The following is a 19,720-nucleotide window of genomic DNA, read 5'->3' on the forward strand; positions in this document are numbered from 1 at the left end:
GTAGTTTTTTCCAATTCTGTGAAGAAAGTCAATGGTAGCTTGATGGGGATCACACTGAATTTATAAATTACTTTGGGCATTATGGCCATTTTCATGATATTGATTCTTCCTATCCCTGAGCATGGAATGTTTTTCCAGTTGTTTGTGTCCTCTCATTTCCTTGAGCAGTGGTTTGTAGTTCTCCTTGATGAGGTCCTTCACATTCCTTCTAAGTTGGATTCCTAGGTATTTTATTCTCTTTGTAGCCACTGTGAATGGGAGTTCACTCATGATTTGGCTGTTTGTTTGTCTGTTATTGATGTATAGGAATGCTTGTAATTTTTGCACATTGATTTTGTATCCTGAGACTTTGCTGAAGTTGCTTATCAGCCTAAGGAGGTTTTGGGCTGAGACAATGGGGTTTTTTAAATATACAATCATGTCATCTGCAAACAGGGACAATCTGACTTCCTCTCTTCCTAATTGAATACGCTTTATTTCTTTCTCTTGCCTGACTGCCCTGGCCAGAACTTCCAATACTATGTTGAAAAGGAGTGGTGAGAGAGGGCATCCTTCTCTCTTGCAGGTTTTCAAAGGGAATGCTTCCAGTTTTTGCCCATTCAGTATGATATTGGCTGAGGGTTTGTTATAAATAGCTCCTATTATTTTGAGATGTTTCATCAATACCTAATTTGTTGAGAGTTTTTAGCATGAAGGGTTGTTGAATTTTTGTCAAAGGCCTTTTCTGCATCTATTGAGATAATCATGTGGTTTTTGTCATGGGTTCCGCTTATGTGATGAATTACGTTTACTGATTTGTGTATGTTGAACCAGCCTTGCATCCCAGGGATAAAGCCAACTTGATCGTGGTGGATAAGCTTTTTGATGTACTGCTGGATTTTTTGCCAGTATTTTGTTGAGGATTTTTGCATCGATGTTCATCAGGGACACTGGCCTGAAATTTTCTTGTTTTGTTGTGTCTCTGCCAAGTTTTGGTATCAGGATGATGCTGGTCTCATAAAATGAGTTAGGGAGGATTCTCTCTTTTTCTATTGATTGGAATTGTTTCAGAAAGAATGGTACTAGCTCCTCTTTGTACCTCTGGTAGAATTCACCTGTGAATCTGTCTCGTCCTGGAGCATTTTTGGTTGGTAGGCTATTAATTATTGCCTCAATTTCAGAGCCTGTTATTGGTCTATTCAGGGATTCAACCTCTTCTTGGTTTAGTCTTGGGAGGGTGTATATGTCCAGGAATGTATCCATTTCTTCTCAATTTTCCAGCTGATTTGTGTGGAGGTGTTTATAGTATTCTCTGATGGTAGTTTGTATTTCTGTGGGATTGGTAGTGATATCCCCTTTATCTTTTTTTATTGTGTCTATTTGATTCTTGTCTCTTTTCTTCTTTATTAGTCTGGTTAGCTGTCTACCTATTTTGTTGATCTTTTCAAAAAACCACCTCCTGGATTCATTGATTTTTTGAATGGTTTTCTGTGTCTCTCTTTCTATCAGTTCTGCTCTGATCTTAGATATTTCTTGTCTTCTGCTAGCTTTTGAATGTGTTTGCTCTTGCTTCTCTAGTTATTTAAATTGTGATGTTAGGGTGTCAATTTTAGATCTTCCTTGCTTTCTCTTATGGGCATGTAGTGCTATAAATTTCCCTCTACACACTGCTTTAAATGTGTCCCAGAGATTCTGGTATGTTATGAGACAGCTTTTTCTACTTAGCACATTACTCTGGAGGTTTCTTTAGCTTATCGCACATATTCACAGCTCCTTCCTTTTCACAGCTGAGCAGTGCTCCGTGGCACAGAGACAACACAGCTTGCCTCACCCATATCCACTGAGGGATAATGGCCTTTATTCCAGAATATTGCTATTATGACTAAAGCTACATTTTCTGCTTAATTTTTTCATAACCAAATTTTGTCAGATACCAGTGTAGCTAACAAATGACACTGTCTGTGCTAGGGACTTGCCCCAAACACTGAACACAACTATGAAAAAGCCGTTATCATGTAATAATTACTGGGAATTCACACTAATTATAATTCACTCTAAGTTATAATGTAATAATATTCCTGTGGTTCTCTCTTCTGAGACTAATTTTCTAAACTTAATGCATCTACACATGGACCATCTCACTGTGACCTGTCACCCAAAACTGTGGTAAAAATACACATTTATTTTGTGGAGACAGGGTCTCACTGTTGCCCAGGGTGCAGTATACTGTCATGATCCCCATTCACTGCAGCCTTGAACACCCGGGCTCAAGCAATCCTCCCACCTCAGCCTCCCAAAGTGCTGGATTACAGATGTGAGCCTCCATGTCTAGCTAATTTTTGAAATTTTTTTCGTGGAGATAGGGTGTTGCTATGTTGCCCAAGCTTGCTTGAAATCCTGGCCTCCAGTGATCCTCCCACCTTGGCCTCCACCTTAACCATTTTTAAGTGCACAGTTTAGAGGCATTAGGTGCATTCATACTGTTGTGCAACCTTCGCCACCAAACATGTCGAGAATTTTATTTATTTTGCAAAACTGAAACTGTACCCTTAAATACGAACTCCACACCCTCCGTTTCTCCCCATGCCCCAGCAACTACCCTTCCACTGTCTGTGTCTTTGGACTAGACTCCTCAAGGTATCCCTTACAAGTAGAATCCTACGGTATCCGCCATTTGTGACTGGCTAATTTCACTTGGTATAATTTCTTTGAGGGTCATCCATGCTGTAGCCTGTGTCAGAATTTCCTTCCTTTTCAAAGCTCAGTCATGATATTCCACTGTATGGATGCATACATGCTTTTGATGGAATTTCCTCTGTCAATGGATATCTGTGTTGTTTCTGCTGAGGTTTTTTAAAGCACACTGTACTACTCCCCTAAAGTGTGAGGTCAGTCTTGGAAGGAGGGAGCATGTCTTTCCATTCAGCTGACCTTGACACCACCGCCCTCACAACAGCAGCTTACAGATGTGACAGGAGGAGACTGGCACAGAACAGACCTTGGTCTCCACTTGGGCAGAAACTCCAGAAGCATGAAACGCCAGGCCAACAGGAGGTGACAAGAACCACTCACTCAACTGACAGCCCTCTGTTCAGAAGCCTAGGATACGAGGAGCACTGGAACACAGGAACACCTCAGGGAAGTGCTTCCCCTCCACCTTACCTCACTCTAACCAAGACCTGCACCAGTTGTGAAGTTGCTGGGTCATCTGCTACATACTCCTTATGGAGAGCCCAACCTCACTGTGTGTTGAGTGCTCAGTGTAGCCTTTTACCTTTCTGCTTGGGCTTGCTGTGGAAAGAGGAGGCCACTGAGATCTCATTCACTCTTCTGCGTACTCACTCCTCTTACACTAACTCATCTGAATGACATCATCACCAGAGAGAAGTACTGCAGGTGAAGTATGTCACATAGCCAGGAAATCAATGTATCTATCTAATCTAATCAATCTATCCTATCTAATTTATCTATTAATATCTACTCTTCTGATATATTATTATCTGTCTCTTATCTATGTATCATCTTTCAAATATATTAATATCTACCCTATCTAATCCATCTATTTAACCTATTAATATCTACTATCTATTTATTAATAGCTACTGTGTCTAATCTATCAATCTATCAGCCTATGTATCTATATCTATCATCTGTCTAATCTATCAATATCTACTCTAAACTATCTACCTAATGTATCTATTAATATTTATGTATCTATCTACCTATCTATTCTATCTATTCTATCTAACCTGTCTAATCTATCTAGCCTGTCTCTATCTATCTATCTATCTGAAAGATAAGTAGATTTAGAAGTTAAATATATAGGTGGGGAAAATGCTTCACTGGATTTTTGATGACTTGTACAGCATGGGTATGTGGGCAAATGCACAGAGATCTTTCCTGGCTGCCATATGGTCCAGCCGGTAGGAACCCTGTTTTCTGAAAGCCAGAATAGACAGGCCTCTGTCCTGTGCAGATTCTGGAGTCTACCCACCAGAGGGCTAACCAGACTGTAGAGTTTTCTGTTTATATGCAGAAAGTTACACCAACAGCACTGCTGAAGGAGGGGAAGGTGTGCAAACCAGGATGCTCTGTCACTCAGCAGACCTGGGCGACATTCATGTTTGCCCACGGAAACTGTGACCCTGACAGATTCATGAAATTAGCCCAGAAGGCTAACTGCAAACCCTCAGAAAAAGAATCAAACTTCATGAGTGTTCTGCAGATATATACACCAGAGCTAATGTCTTTTTACATACTTTCCAATATGCCTTGAGCAACAGGCAGACAAGCTCTGCAACAGAACTCATCTCTGTAAAACCATTCATATTTATCATGTGTCTTGCCTCCGCCTTAGTTGGAAAAGAATGCACTGGTTTCTGAAACCTACACTTAACCACATGAACCAGCAATCCCACTCCTAGATATTTACCCGAGAGAAGTGAAAACCTATGTTCACACAAAAGATCTGTATGAAAATATTTTTTGCAGCTTTATGCTGGAATCCCTAAGACCTAGAAAGCACCCAAATGTCCTTCCACAGGAGGATGGATAAACAAATCACTGAAAAGGCCTTCAATATGAAATGTCACTTAGCTATTAAAGAAAGAATGGCTGGTGCACACAATAGCATGCATGAATCTCAAATGCATGAGGTTGAATAAAAGACGTCACATCTCAGGGCCACACAATGCATGATGCCATCTCTATGCCATTCTTACGAGTGCAAAACTCTATGAACAGAACACAGAGTAGGCTGCAAGGTGCAGGGAAGGAATAGAAGAGGGCTCAGCACAAAGGGACACTAGACAATTTTGAAATGACAGAACTGTCATGTGTGTTGACTATGCTCAAGACAGCTCCTCACATTCCGTTCTTCCTTCCTCTTTAGACAGTATTTTCCCCTTCTTTAAAAAATCATTTTGGTTGGGTGTTGTGGTGCATATCTATGATCCCAGCACATTGAGAGGCCAAGGTAGAAGGATCCTTTTAACACAGGAATTCAAATCCAGCTTGGGGAACATAGTGAGACACTGTCTCTACAAAAAATATAAAAATTAGCCAGGTGAGGTGGCACATGCCTGTGGTTCCAGCTACTTGGGAGGATGAGATAGGAGGATCACTTGGTCCCATGAGGTAGAGGCTGCAGTAAGTCACGGTCGCAGCACTGTACTCCAGCCTGGGTGACAGAGGAAGCCCATCTGACAAAACAAACAAACAAAAAATCTTTTCACACATACCTCCCTTCCCCCGAATCTATCACTTGATTATGTGGCAGGCAGTTCTTTCCCAGCTAAATTCAGTTTGAATCTGTGGTTCTGTCCCAAGTTCCTCATAATGCCTTGCAAGTCTGTGTGAATTATCTCATGTATGCTAAAAATCTGGGTATGGAAGAACATGTCTTCTTTATAGTTTGGACTTTGGGTGATGAAGTCCCAGAGGAAATACTTATTATGTTTACAGGAACTCATCTGACAAATTTTCTCTTTCCATACTAAGTGGAAAATGGACTTCCACTTCCCTGGCTGTGTTCAGAAATATGTGGGGGCAAACAACTCACAACTCCCCCAGCATTTGGGGGAGCTGCTCACTACAGCAGGTGCAGGCTGTGCACATTTCTAGGGGCTCGCTCCCTTGCTTCTCTGCTCCTGGGATGGTAACATGAGCTCACAGGAAAGGCACATGGTCACCATGTGATTCTTAAAAGCTGCCCAGATAGCACAAGTGACCAGGCAATGGATCCCGTAAGACAGAGGCCAATAGAGTCACCCATCAATGCCAGACTGCTAAACTCACGCAAACACAACAAATTCCTTTTGGCACTAGAACTTGGTAATGCAAAAGTTGTCTACTACTTAAAATTTTTGCCTAATTAGTTTCCTTTTTCTGACTGCCATGAGTGCGCTGCTTTGAGATGCCACCTATGGATAACATCCACTGAGTGCTTCTGATGGCAAAGGCCTTGCAGGGCAACAATGAAAATCCACTAATCCACACAGGTTAGGAAATATACATGGTTTGCTAAAAGCCAGATGACCTGACATCTGCCTGTTGTGGGCAGAGGAACAAAACAGATCTATTTTTGAGGCTCCTTCCTGATTTTGAAGAGCTGTGTGTCTTGGGTCCTTCTTCGACACCCTACTCCCCTGCTATCTGAGGATATCAGTGCTCCACTGAAGATTCCCTTTCTTGCAGCCTAATGCATCCTAACTGACATCATGGATACTGGTAGAGGGGAGGAAGAGAGACACTGGTGGTGAAGGAGATGAACAGTTGGACAGGAATGGCATCTATTCTGCTGGGTCCAGGGCTCAGAAGCAGGACTCAGGCCACAAGCTTGGTGACTCTGGAGAACTTGTCCATCACTGCACCTGGAAGGTGAGGTTGAGGATTCTGAGCAGATCTTCCAGGGAACCCTGCCCAGCTGCACTGCAGGTCAACACCTACTCCCTTCCTCACCACCCCCACCCCCATACCCACTTCCTGCTGCACACAGGTAAGGATGGATGAGCAGGGAAGGAGGAATGCCAGTTGCAGTCAGATTACTGGATATGGGAACCCAGAACTTACTGAAGACTTCTAATGGAGAAAGTCAGACCAGAGGTATTTGAGGAATGAATCATTTTCTGAGGTGCAGAATCTGTTTTTAATGAGTTTGGTGGGGTGCAGGAATGACAGTACAGGTGCTTGAGGAGGGAACATGATCAAGGAAACATTTTCCTTTTTCTTTTTTCTTTTTTGAGATGGAGTGTCATTCTGTCGCCCGAGCTGGAGTGCGGTGGCATGATCTTTTTGTTTGTTTGTTTGTTTGTTTGTTGAGACGGAGTGTCACACTGTCACCCAGGCTGGAGTGCAGTGGCGCGATCTCAGCTCACTGCAAGCTCTGCCTCCCGGGTTCATGCCATTCTCCTGCCTCAGCCTCTCGACTAGCTGGGACTTCAGGAGCGTGCCACCATGCCCGGCTAATTTTCTGCATTTTTAGTAGAGATGGGGTTTCACTGTGTTAGCCAGGATGGTCTTGACTCCTGACCTCCTGCTCTGCCTGCCTCGGCCTCCCAAAGTGCTGGAATTACAGGCGTGAGCCACTGCAATCGGCCTTCCTTTTTCTTTAAGGTAGAAGGGAGACATTGATAGGCTGAGGAGAAGGTGCTCTTTCTTGATTGTGGCTCAATAAATATTGACCTAACCAAAACTTCAGGACTTGAGGTAAACATAGAAAACATCCCAAGAATGAACACTTCTTTGCTCCCTTCTTCCTTTAAATACAACCTTGTGGAGTACTCCAAAAAGTTCCAGTGGCTGGGTGCAGTGGCTTACACCTATAATCCCAGCACCCTAGGAGGCCAAGGTGGGTGGATCATTGAAAACCAGGAGTTCCAGACCAGTGTGGGCAACATGGTGAAACCCTGTCTCTACAAAAATTACAAAAATTAGCCGGGCATGTTGGTATGCCTGTAGTCTCAGCTACTTGGAAGGCTGAGGTGGAAAGACGGCTTCAGCCTAGGAGGTTGAAGCTGCAGTGAGCGCCAGCCTGGGCAACAAACTGAGACCCCATTTCAAAAAAAGAAAGTACCACAATACACACAATAATTGGAAGAAAGTACAATAGTCTCTCTCTTCAATACCAACTCCACCTAAGGTATCTTACTTCAGCAACACTGTCGAATCAGGAAATGAAGCTCACAGATGTTACATAAAGTTGACATTTGCCAAGGTCTACGCGTTATTGTGCTCTAGCTCTCCATCTCAACTGCCTGGCTACAGAAGCTTCATAAACAAGCACTGAATAAGGAAGACGATCTTTCTGGGGAGAGTTGGGGGCTTCTGCCAAGAGGCCAGCAAAGCTGACACTTGGGGACCCTCGGGACCAGCAAGCAGCATGGCTCTGTCTCCGTGCACATGAACTTTTACACCTGACAGCTCCAGCCTGGAACTTGTTTACATGCTGTGAGTCTCTTTGGCCTTCATCACGTCCTTGTGCAGAGGTGTTGCTAAATGCTAAACTACATGCCATGAGTGAACAGGGAGGCAGGTTTTGGTATGCATGATTTCCATTTGCAGCCACCTCTGGGAAGCTTTGAGCTCTGAGACAGGAGATCACCTGTGCTAGTCTAAGAGCCAAGGTTGAGGTATTAGCACAGGGGTTATTATTTCCCTGATTCCCAGGGGTGAGGCAGTACCTATTTTGTTTTGTATACCAATTGCTTATACTGCATCTGACAAGAGCCAATCCAAGGTATCTGATATATATGCAGAAAGCGCATGCACTTCCCATGAATAATGGTAGCTGGGAGCACAAGGGACAGAAACCCAGGCTTGATGGGGAGGGCACTTATTTACAACATGTTACGTGCCTCACATACTTGATCACGTTTGCCTGGGCAGGAAAACCAAGGCTCAAATGAACAGGCCTCACTCAGACTTGTTTAACGATCACATCTTGAGCCATTCTGGGTGGCTCCAATGCCTATATTGTACCCTACACAGCAGTGAGAGAACCCATGCCCAAGGGACCACAGACTGGCTTCCCTCAAATAGAATACATACATCTCTGGGAGGGGGTGCCAAGGAACTGGGAGTTCCTTTTCAAATAATCAGGTTCCATACTGTATATTCAATCTGGTATTAAGGGGACAAACCTTAAAAAGACTCCAAAACAAATGCTGGTGTTTGAACTGTGCCCCCACCCCCACAAATTCACAGCTTAAAGTGCTCATCAACAGTGCACCTCAGAATGTGATGCTATTTGGAAACAGGGTCAGTGCAGACGTAATTATAACTGGATTCAGAATCAATTACTAAAATTAGGTTATCCTGGAGTAGAGTAAATTCCTAAACCAATCTGACTGTCTTTACCACAGGGAAATGTGGTCAAATCTGAACACAAGAGACGAGGGTGATGCCCCTACAAGCCAAGGAATCCAAGGACTGCAGCAAGGCCCCAGGAGCCAGGACAGGCACAGGAGACTCGCCCTCAGAAAGAGCTGACCTTCCCACATCTTGATCTTGGACTTCTGTCCTCAGGAACTAGGAGACAACGTATTTCCTTTTAAGTCATCCCAGTTTGCAGTATTGCGTTATGGCAGTTGTAGGAAACAAATCCACTGGCTCTGTATATTGGTTAGGAAAACAGCTGTGTGTAGTAAACATGTAGAGATAACAAAGTCCACTAGGGTCATTAACGTTGAGGAAGGTGGGATGACATGGCTCCAGAACCTTCTCTTCTCCCTGTTAGCACTAAGAACTTTCTTAGCTCTTCTTCTTCTACAGCCTGGTTTTGAATCAAGGGTTGATCATTCTGCTTGTAAGATGCTCAGGATGAATTTCCTGCCGACAGAAAACCAAGCCTCTTACCTGACTCCTGGAGATACCGATAAACCAGAAAGTTCACCTCATCACTGGTTATGCTCATCTTAGCCTCACCTCACGGCGATGAGGTATTGATGAAGTTGGAACCACCCTCTGTTTGAAAAAAGAAGACAGTTTTGAAACACTGCCTGTGTGTTTCTCTTTTTTGTGTGTGTGAGGTGATTAAAGAAAATACTATCTATGCTATTATACACATGAAGGTAATTAATATATGATGAGTTATATTTTGTAATTATGTAATTACATAAACATTCCATAATTATACATAAGAAAAAAAAAGACCAGGTGAAATGTTTTCCAAAAAAACAAGAGTTGACCTATTTCCTAAGGCCAGGGAAGGTTCAAGTAGAAACCTAATTAAACTAATGAGCTTCTGCCCAGCAAAAGAAACTATCATCAGAGTGAACAGGCAACCTATAGAATGGGAAAAAAATTTTGCCATCTATCCATCTGACAAAGGGCTAATATCCAGACTCTACAAAGAACTTAAACTAATTTACAAGAAAAAACAACCCCATCAAAAAGTGGGTGAAGGATACGAACATACACTTCTTGAAAGAAGACATTTATGCAGCCAACAACCATATGAAAAAAAGCTCATGATCAATGGTCATTAGAGAAATGTAAATCAAAACTGCAATGAGATACCATCTCACACCAGTTAGAATGGCAATCATTAAAAAGTCAGGAAACAGATGCTGGAGAAGATGTGGAGAAATAGGAATGCTTTTACATTGTTGGTGGGAGTGTAAATTAATTCAACCATTGTGGAAGACAGTGTGGTGATTCCTCAAGGATCTAGAACTAGAAATACCATTTGACCCAGCAATCCCATTACTGGGTATATACCAAAGGATTATAGATCACTCTACTATAAAGACACATGCACATGTATGTTATTGTAGCACCGTTCACAACAGCAAAGCCTTGGAACCAACGCAAATTCCCATCAATGATAGACTGGATAAAGAAAATGTGGCACATATAAACCATGAAATACTATGCAGCCATAAAGAAGGATGAGTTCATGTCCTTTGCAGGGATATGGATGAAGCTGGAAACCATCGTTCTCAGCAAACTAACACAAGAACAGAAAACCAAACACCACATGTTCTCACTTACAAGTGGGAGCTGAACAATGAGAACACATGGACACAGGGCAGGGAACATCACATGCTGGCACTGGGGTTTGGAGAGTGGGGAGGGAGAACATTAGGAAAAACAGCTAATGCATGCTGGGCTTAATACCAAAGTGATGGGTTGATAGGTGCAGCAAACCACCATGGCACATGTTTACCTGTGTAACAAATCTGCACATCCTGCATATGTACCCAAGTACTTAAAATAAAAATAAAAAGACATAAAAGGAAAAAAAAAAACAGTGTGTTGCTCTAGGTCAGAGTCAGCAAACTGCAACCCAGTATCAAAGTCTATAAATAAAGTTTTCTTGGCACTCAGCCATGTTCATTCATCTCCGTAGGGCCTTCATAATGCAATGGCAGAGTAAAGCAGCTGCAACTGCCTGGCCCACAAATCCTAAGCCCCTTACTATCGGGTCCATCACAGACCACATTTGCTGAGCCTGCTCTCAGTTCTTCTCGCTTTACAACAGATTTTCCCACCTCTACTTCAGAGAACAACTGCCTAGTCCCTTCTTGGTGTGGAATCTTCCTGCCTAAGAACCTCAATGGTGAACGCCCCTAATGTGAACATTCCTCATAATCTTACCAACCAGTTTAAGACTGAGAGTCAATAAAACACAATTACCCAGGTCTGTTATGGATGACTTTGAAAGGAGGACATGTGTTGAAACCACACACATCTCAAGGAAACAATTATAAGCCTTCACTTTCTAAGCCGCAGTGCCCAACACAGGCAGAAAGAGTATGTTAGACAGGTTATTCCCAGCCTTACTGATGAACAATAGCAACAGAGTGCCCTTTTTCCGGATAATCCCAAATTACCACCTGCATCTATAAACTGCATAAGGTATGAAAGGCCACAAAAACACTCAGTCATTTATAAGGCCAAACACAGACACCTCACGCACAGGAGAAATTCAGCGTATACTAGATTGAATTAAACTGAAGCTTATGTTCCCAAAGTACTGAAATTAATACCCAGTCAAAACACTGATGAGAGAAAGGACCCCCTCCCATCATCCCTCTCACATTTAGAATATGGTTCAACGGCATTTCAAAAAATATTGACTGACATAACAGCCACTTTGACCACTTTATGTTTTGAGGAGCATAACAATAGTTCCTCAGAATGTTCAACAGAGGTACCAAATGACCCAATTCTAAGTAGATACCACAAAGAAATGAAACGTAAGTCCCCATAAAAACTTGTATATGTGTATTCCTGACATCTTTTTCATAGCAGCCCAAAGCGAAATACAACCCCAATTTCCATCAATTGATGCATGGATAAAACATGTTCTATTCATGATCTAGCCACATAATGAGATATTATTCTAATGTAAAAAGGAATGACACATGCGACAATGCACATGAACCTCGAAAACATTATACTGAATGAAAGAGCCAATCGAAAAATTCAAATCCACTAATATATTACAAATTTTGTTTTTATTAACAAACAACACCTTTCAAATATTTAAGTCAAATAACACTCAAACACCTCTACATGATTAACTTGTTATAACAATATACGTACATCTTGCTTTAAACAAAAGTACCTCAAACAGTAAGCTTCCTATTTTAGTTAAATTTAAGCCTACAGTTTAGTTCTAGTTGGTTCTTTCAAAACAGTAAAGCAAAAATCTCCCTCAAAATTCCATCCTTATGCTTTCAAGTTACCAAATTTCTACAGTTTTTAAAAAAAAAACTAAAAATGCCTTAGAGAAAGAACCAGAAAATTAAGTAGCAAGTAAGTAAAATAAAACCATAATCCTATGTACCAAAAGGTAATAGGATAACTTTTAAAGAACTTTTGGGGTGCAGGTCTTAGTTTTAGTTTGGGTATCGGTTTCAACTTTTGACACCTGGCCACACAGAACTGTTTGGTTTGCTAATCAGGAAACCTTAGCATCTCACCACATTTACACACAGTAATCTGCATGATTTTCTAATAAGTTTCACGGTTAACTAGCAAATCAACGCAGACAGACACAAATCATATTAAAAAACTAATGGAGCACAAAATGAAGATAAAGGAGTCAAATAAAATCTATACTCGTGTGCCCAATTACAATTAACAAGTCTGCATAATTATAATATTCACAAGAGAGGTTGATTTTAGAAGGTGTTATCCTCGACTGGTAAGACCCAGAAAAGTTTGTTATTGCTCATTCAGGATCCAAAATTCTCAGAAGGCAGTAAAAAGGTGAATTCCTCATTTAGAATTGACTTTGCAGCTCATAAGGATTTAATAATGGTTTCTCTAATGGCTTCAATTTCAGCAAGGACAAAGACGTGCCACTTTCCCTGAAAACATAATTTAAAAGAGAAGGGATTGCGTTTTGGCAAAATGCAGTTTTGCTCCTGAAATATATTTCAGGTACAAGGACAAGGATCCAATGGCATGCTGGGCTGCTTACCTTTATGGTAACTTCATGTGTGGACCTCTGAACCAGCAGGTTTCTCAGCATCCAGTCATAGAAATGGCAAGCCATCTGTGGGGACCAGCCTAGGGAGAAAGGGAAAGGTTTAGAACAAAAGACTTAAAAATCCTTAGGGTGTTTTTACCTCTCACCCCTCCCATTCTTTTAGGTTTCTTTTTCATCCTAACTCAAACTTAACACATCTTATTAGTTCTTAACTTCTGTGTTAGTCTAAAGCACAGATTGCAGGGTTTTGTTTGCAAACTAAAAAAAAAAGGAGAAATTAAAATGACCAGTCAGGCATTATTATGCCTGTAGAAGTTCTGAAAGAAAAGTCTCAAAATAGATAATATTAGCTCAGCTATTGCTACTGCTATTATATAAAGATTTAAATTAACTTTAAATTAAATTAAGTTTAAAGATAAATTAAGGTTCCTTGAACCTTATTCCCTTATTGTTGTTTTTGGAACAGTGCCTTATGCAACTCATACATGAACCTGTGCACACCACTGGGAGAAGATACCACACTGTAGCAAGATGTTTCCCATTGTTGGGGCTAGCTTTCCAGTAACCCCAGAGTGCATGTTTGTGCGCATATAACCATTCTCATATACTGTGCTCATAAAAACACAGAAACAGGTCAGAATCTTTTTCCTTCGGCTCCTCTAAAATAAAGGAAAACAAAGGCACCAAATGACAGCTCAACTTCTCATGTACTGTTCTTAGACATTTTTATTTCACAAGGGTTCATTTGCACTGATTTTTCAGTAAGCCAGATTTATATCTCATAAAGCAATCATCCTCTATATTAAAAATTGTTTTTATTTTTTAGTCACTGTAAATGCCAACCATTTAATGATATTTACCAGCTTTCTTATAAAATTTATTTGATTGTGAATGAATCCAGCCTCCTAGACAGTTTTTGTTTTTGTTTTTGTTTTTGTTTTCCTTGAGACAGAGACTCACTCTGTCAACCAGGCTGGAGTGCAGTGACACTTTCTCAGCTCACTGCAACCTCCGCCTCCCAGGTTCAAGTGATTCTCCTGCCTCAGCTTCCTGAGTAGCTGGGATTACAGGCAACCGCTGCCATGCCTGGCTAATTTTTGTATTTTTAGTAGAGACAGGGTTTCACCATATTGACCAGGGTCTCAAACTCCTAAGCTCAAGTGATCCACCCACCTCAGCGTCCCAAAGTGCTGGGATTATAGCCATGAGCCACTGCACCTGGCCACCCGCCTAGAGAGTTTAAATTACCCTCTATCAACTACAAATTCAAGAACTAAGAAAATTAAAGGCTCATCATTTTCTCTAAATAGTCTGAAGTGATAATAAAAAGGTACCAGGTTTAGTATACTTGAAGTCTACCAGCGAAGCTATGAGTGGTGTTTGTTATTAGTGAACTCATATGGAACCTCATGAAGTACTTTCAGGAACTGCAAGTAAATTATTCCCACTGGGTCATGTTTACAGTTATGATGTTTAAATAAAGGAGATTTAAAAAAAAGTTCTACAATCAGGTTCACAGGACCATGAATTGCATTAGAGTACATTGAAAAACAAAAACAAAAACCAACCAAAAGTAATAACCAGGACAATTTGTAAAAAACCAACTACTTAAGTAAAACAATGAGAGTGAAACTAAATTCATCTCTAACTCTTTGAACAGAAATGAAAGGGCACCAGAGAAGCAGGCACAATGGCAACTTAATTTTGTTTATAAAACAAAGATACTTTTACTTATGAAAAAAAAAATCTGCAGTGGAGATGAAACAGGGCAATTCTCCTTAGAGTGAACTGGTAGAGACCAAATTACTATTTTCAGAATTAGGTTGTAAATTACCAGGGGGAAAAACAGCCTCATGACAAAATTGGTAAATAGCATGAAGTATCAAAACATGAGCAGATGTCATAAATTCCAAATTGCTTGTAAATTAAAACATTAAAACCCACAATAGTTCAAGAAGTAATTAATACACAAACAGCTCTTATTACAAGCTGTTCAGAAAAAAGCTTGGAATCCAATTCTTATTCTTTGGTCCAAAACAGACTGACATAACAGGGTCCTGAAATTTTAGATTACATTTTATATGTGTTGTTAAACTCATTAAGTGTAATTATCATCTGGGTGTCATCAACACCAAAAAGGAGAATTATGACTTTATTTAATAACATTCTTCTGGTTATGCAACATGTCAAAAATAATTTGTTTATAGCTAGAAACAATAAATTAAAATGAGAAATCAGACCTTCCAACACCTGTTCATTACTGATTTTCCCATTGTTATTATTATTACAAATTATTATACAGAAATTGAAACATTATTTAAAAACAGCCACAGCAAGAAAGTTTACATTGGCCAAATATTTGTTATGAAATGGAAATGATTTTAACAAATGCCGTATGCTCTTTATTTTTACAACTAAATGCTGATTATGTGACAAATACAAAAGAGATTTTAATGTTCCAGTAGTCCTCCCCACTTGCCATGGTGTGCCGTGCATGTATAGTGACAGTCCCTCCACATTGAATGTGGAGAGGTTTTGAAGGGGCTCTCCAAGCTGATACAACACAGCATGTGCCTGCTTCTCCATAGAAAGTAGGTTAAGAATAGAGTTTGTGATGCTACGTACATTTCTTCAAAAAACTGAATTAGATAAAATGCAAAGATTTAGAAACTATGATTCCACCAGGCCTGCTCCTCCCCAAAAGACTTCTCTTTTTCTTTCAGTCACACAAGCACACCTCACTAACAGACCCTGGGTGTTCCACTACTGAGTTCTTGCCAATGGTAGGTGAGAAGAGCTGGGAAAGGATGCATACAACTTGTGCTCATGGGGGTTGCTTGAGAGCCTGTCTGACCCTTAGGAAGGCAGGATAGTAACACAAAAGGAACCTGGATCCCCCGATGCTCTTGGGGATTTGACACCTACCCTTCTGGGACTATTGCCTGCCTTTGTACCAATACATGAGGGGTAAATGCATTTTGTTTAAATTACTGTATTTTGATGTTTAGTCTATTCCCCAAGTAGAATACAGAATCTCTGGGTGATGATCTCCATTTTCCAATTCTGTCCTGTGTTTCCTTCCATCACATCATTCATAACACACATAATACCTTTTCTACCCAAACAGGAGGAAGAGTCCTGTCTTCCTCAAGTTCCATTTCTACAATCTAGGCTTGACACATAACACATACTTGATAAAAGCTCAATGAATGAAGGATGTACTATATATAATCAATGAGAATATTTCACTAGCTGATCACAAATGTTAATACGTAGATTTCAGAAGCCCTCTACCACATTCATTTCTTCATGAGGTTTGCCATACTTTTATTGTGAAAAATCAGAAGAAAATGCAACATTTTCATGTGGATATTAGAATTCAGAAAGTTTCCTCTGGAGTTATTTTTACTGTCATCTTTAAAGATGTTCTTGGGGGAAGCACAGAAATTTCAAGACATAGTTTTAAAGAAAAGGACACAGAACAGTCTGCTGCTGTTTTCCTATGTTTTCTAATTCTATACCTTCAAGTGCAAGCATTGTATCAGTCCACTGGTGTCTGTATTTGTGAGTAGGCAGTCTTTGTATATTTCCTTGAACTGGTGCATCACGAACACTGTCATTTCACTGTTCGTTGTGTCTGGAAATAGACCTAGGCATATGTGAGCCAGCCATATGCAGTTCATTTTCCACCTTTTAATTCTTCACACAATTATTGTTTCATAGAGCTGAAAAGTTACAAAGGTCTAGCCAAATGTTGTTCAAACTCAATAGCACCCTCAGCTACATTTCATCCTATATGCAAATCAGCTGGTTTGTTCCTATTCAACTATAAAGACTACACATCACTTTTCAATCATGCTTTGTGAATTTCTCTGCAGATCTGCAAACCACCATAAGGGATTTTTAAATTGAATACAAGAAATAATGGTCTAAAGCACTGAGAGACTCTTGTTTTTAATACTATGTTTTCAAATTTAGAAAGCGGCATTCCTCGAAAGCAGTCATTTTGAGAAACTATATTCTTTTTGTATCAGGAAAAAATTAGCACCTTTAAAGACTCCCCTTTTGACGCAGACTTCAGAGCCCATTCATATAAGAAAAACCAGAACAGCACACCACAGTCCCAATATAGACATTCCCTTGGACATTCACCTACATGGTTTTTGCTGTTGTTGTTTTCAGCTGGGGTAAAAATAACTTAATGTAAAATTAACCATTTTATTATTTTTCTTTTAAAAAATTTTATTGTTTTTAAAAAACAGAGATGGGGTCTCACTATATTGCCCAGGTTGGTCTCGAACTCCTGGCTTAGTAGTCAGGCAACCACCACCCCACCCGGCTAATTTTTTGTATTTTTAGTAGAGACCAGTTTTCACCATGTTAGTCAGAATGGTCTCGATCTCCTGACCTGGTGATCCACCCACCTCGGCTTCCCAAAGTGCTGGGATGACAGGCTGAGTCACCATACCTGGCCCAGGGCTTCACTCTTTTTATAGCTGAATACTATGCCACTGTGTGGCTGGACCGCACTGTGTTTCTCCAGGCAGCAGCTGACAGCCACCTGGCTTGGGTCAACCATGCTACTATGAGCATTTGAGTCCTTGGGGCATCTGGCTAGCAGTGGAATTTCCTGGCATCGTTCTGCTTTATCCTTCTTTACCTGAGTCTCCTCCTCCCCAAGAATGAAAGGTGCACAGAATGGGCAGAGGGAGGCCAAGCTGGAGCAACCAGAACCCGGGAAAAGGAGCAGATGGCCTAGTGCCAGCAGGCAGGGTGGCCAACAAACGGGATGGACACACAAGGAGGAGCCAGGAGCCTGCCTGCCTAAGAGCCATAGCCAGCAGTGACTGCATACCGGAGTCCTGCTTGGCAAACACTGACAAACTCACGCTGTGTGCAGGGCTGCATCTGCTCACTACCTGGCTGCCACTGCACACTAAGCATTCCTCTACATTGGTCAAATCCTGACTAAGCATTTGCCCCATGACAACAAAGGATGCACCATTTTCTGCTTGGAGCAAACAGTTACTTTCCCACTCAGAAGCATATGTGTTACACATGCAATCCTAAATAAAAGCATGGGATTGGCATCACATTTCTGTATTTTAATACACTGTTCTGGAACAGGATTGACAGTGCCCACTGTTGCCCCCTCCCCGCATCCCCCGCCATCTCCCAGGGGATATTAGGCAATGTCTAGAGATATTTTGGGGTTTCACAACTGGAAATGGAGGTACTACTGGCATCTCTTGATAAAACAGAATCAAATTTGTATGATAAAATCCCTTTGGGTGCTCACGGCAAGGCCAGTACGGTACAACACTGAGGCCCCCCGCCTACAGCCATACCAACTCAGCAGCCACAGGAGGGAGATGCCAGGACACAGCCCCTCCTGCCCCCATCCCACCTTAGGTGGGCGGACATCTTGCCTGCAGCCTCGAAAGACCCTACACTGGAATCAGCTTTCAGAATCTAACACCTTGTCACAGACAGGTGGGAAACATACCTGGGCAAGCAGCCTTCTCAGCCAGCACCTCATCAAATGGGGGTAATGATTTGCAGGGTTGTTGTTAGGAAAAATGAGAACCAAATGAACTTGGAAGCCAATCAACTGGAGATTGATTAAGTAGGAGAGTGTTTGCCAAGGCATGCTCTTCAGAGCGACATTTCTCAGGCTGTTCAGTAGTTTAGCATGTGTCATCTGAAAAATGGCTCCACACTTCAAAACCATTGGCAACAGTGGGTTAAATAAAGTTATTCAAAAATAATAATAGGTTGGGCACAGTGGTTCATGCTTGTAATTGCAGCACTTTGGGAGGCTGAGGTGGGAGGATGGCTTGAGGCCAGGAGTTCAGCTTCAGCCAGGGCAATGTAGCAAAACCTCGTCTCTGTTAAATTATGATATTAGCTAACATATATATTGCACCTGTTACATGCCTGGCTCTCTTCTGAGTGCTGGGAGCTTATTTAATCCACCTAATGAATAATTTTAAATATTTCACATGCTTATTCTTTGCTGCCACATCCCAGGGCATAGCAACCAACATGTGCACATGTGTACAATGAATGCTCAGTCAGTCCTCATGATTTCCTCACAGCTCCGGGTAGTGGGAAGCATGTATTCTGTGAACCCCTCCATCCTGTCTTACTGCTGATTGATTTGTCCAGGTGTCTGAGTGCCCATGCAGATGACGATACTCCATGCTCAACATGCTAGGGTTTGCCAAACTCTTCCAGGTTTCTCTATGAAAGACATCTCCATATGCTGAAATTCTAAAGACACTTTTCTAACTGATTCTGAATACCCTAGTCACTAAACATCCTAATAAGCTGAGATTTTACTGTTAGAAGACTCTGTGTTCTCAAATGTGCATTTTTTAAAGACTCTGCAAGCCTGAAATCTAAAGGTGACAGTACTTGACTAAAATGAATGCAAGTGTGCCAAGATGGTAAAGACTTATAAAAGTACATGGTACTTTTAATATCATAATAGTGTCAAAAAGCAGGGCAGTTCTGCATGAGCCTTACCCATTGGGAATCAAAATCAGGCCAACATCCTCATTTCTCTTTCTCCTCAACAAACTATGAGAAAATGGGTATGGGGAGGTGAAAAGTCACAATGCATTCATTATTTCCTCGTATGTTACCATCTCAACTTTTTTTAAAATTCACTTCTGGAATACTGTTTATCTAGACCAGTAATTTTTTGCCACTGTAGTACTTCTCAGGAGCACATCTGTTTCTCAAGAGTCACCCACCCCTTCCCTTTGACTGTTATAATCATGACAAATAAACATGTTT

The 19,720-nt window shown here is 41.1% G+C and overlaps 1 protein-coding gene across 10 annotated transcripts in view; it reads right to left on the reverse strand.

Moving 5' to 3' along the window:
* LOC129395581 (uncharacterized) overlaps window positions 1-19,720 on the reverse strand; it is a 158,880-nt gene that overhangs the window by 32,749 nt on the left and 106,411 nt on the right. For all 10 annotated transcript variants that reach the window (XM_055107054.2, XM_055107059.2, XM_055107053.2 and 7 more), the window contains 2 exons: window positions 12,911-12,999; window positions 9,334-9,441 (listed from right to left, as the gene is read on the reverse strand). In XM_055107054.2, coding sequence (XP_054963029.1) covers window positions 9,334-9,391 — 58 coding nt within the window. In that variant the 5' untranslated portion in view covers window positions 9,392-9,441; window positions 12,911-12,999. The remainder of the gene's footprint in view (window positions 1-9,333; window positions 9,442-12,910; window positions 13,000-19,720) is intronic.

The sequence above is a fragment of the Pan paniscus genome, chromosome Y (genome assembly GCF_029289425.2).
Source record: "Pan paniscus chromosome Y, NHGRI_mPanPan1-v2.0_pri, whole genome shotgun sequence".
NCBI classification, from domain to species: Eukaryota; Metazoa; Chordata; class Mammalia; order Primates; family Hominidae; genus Pan; species Pan paniscus.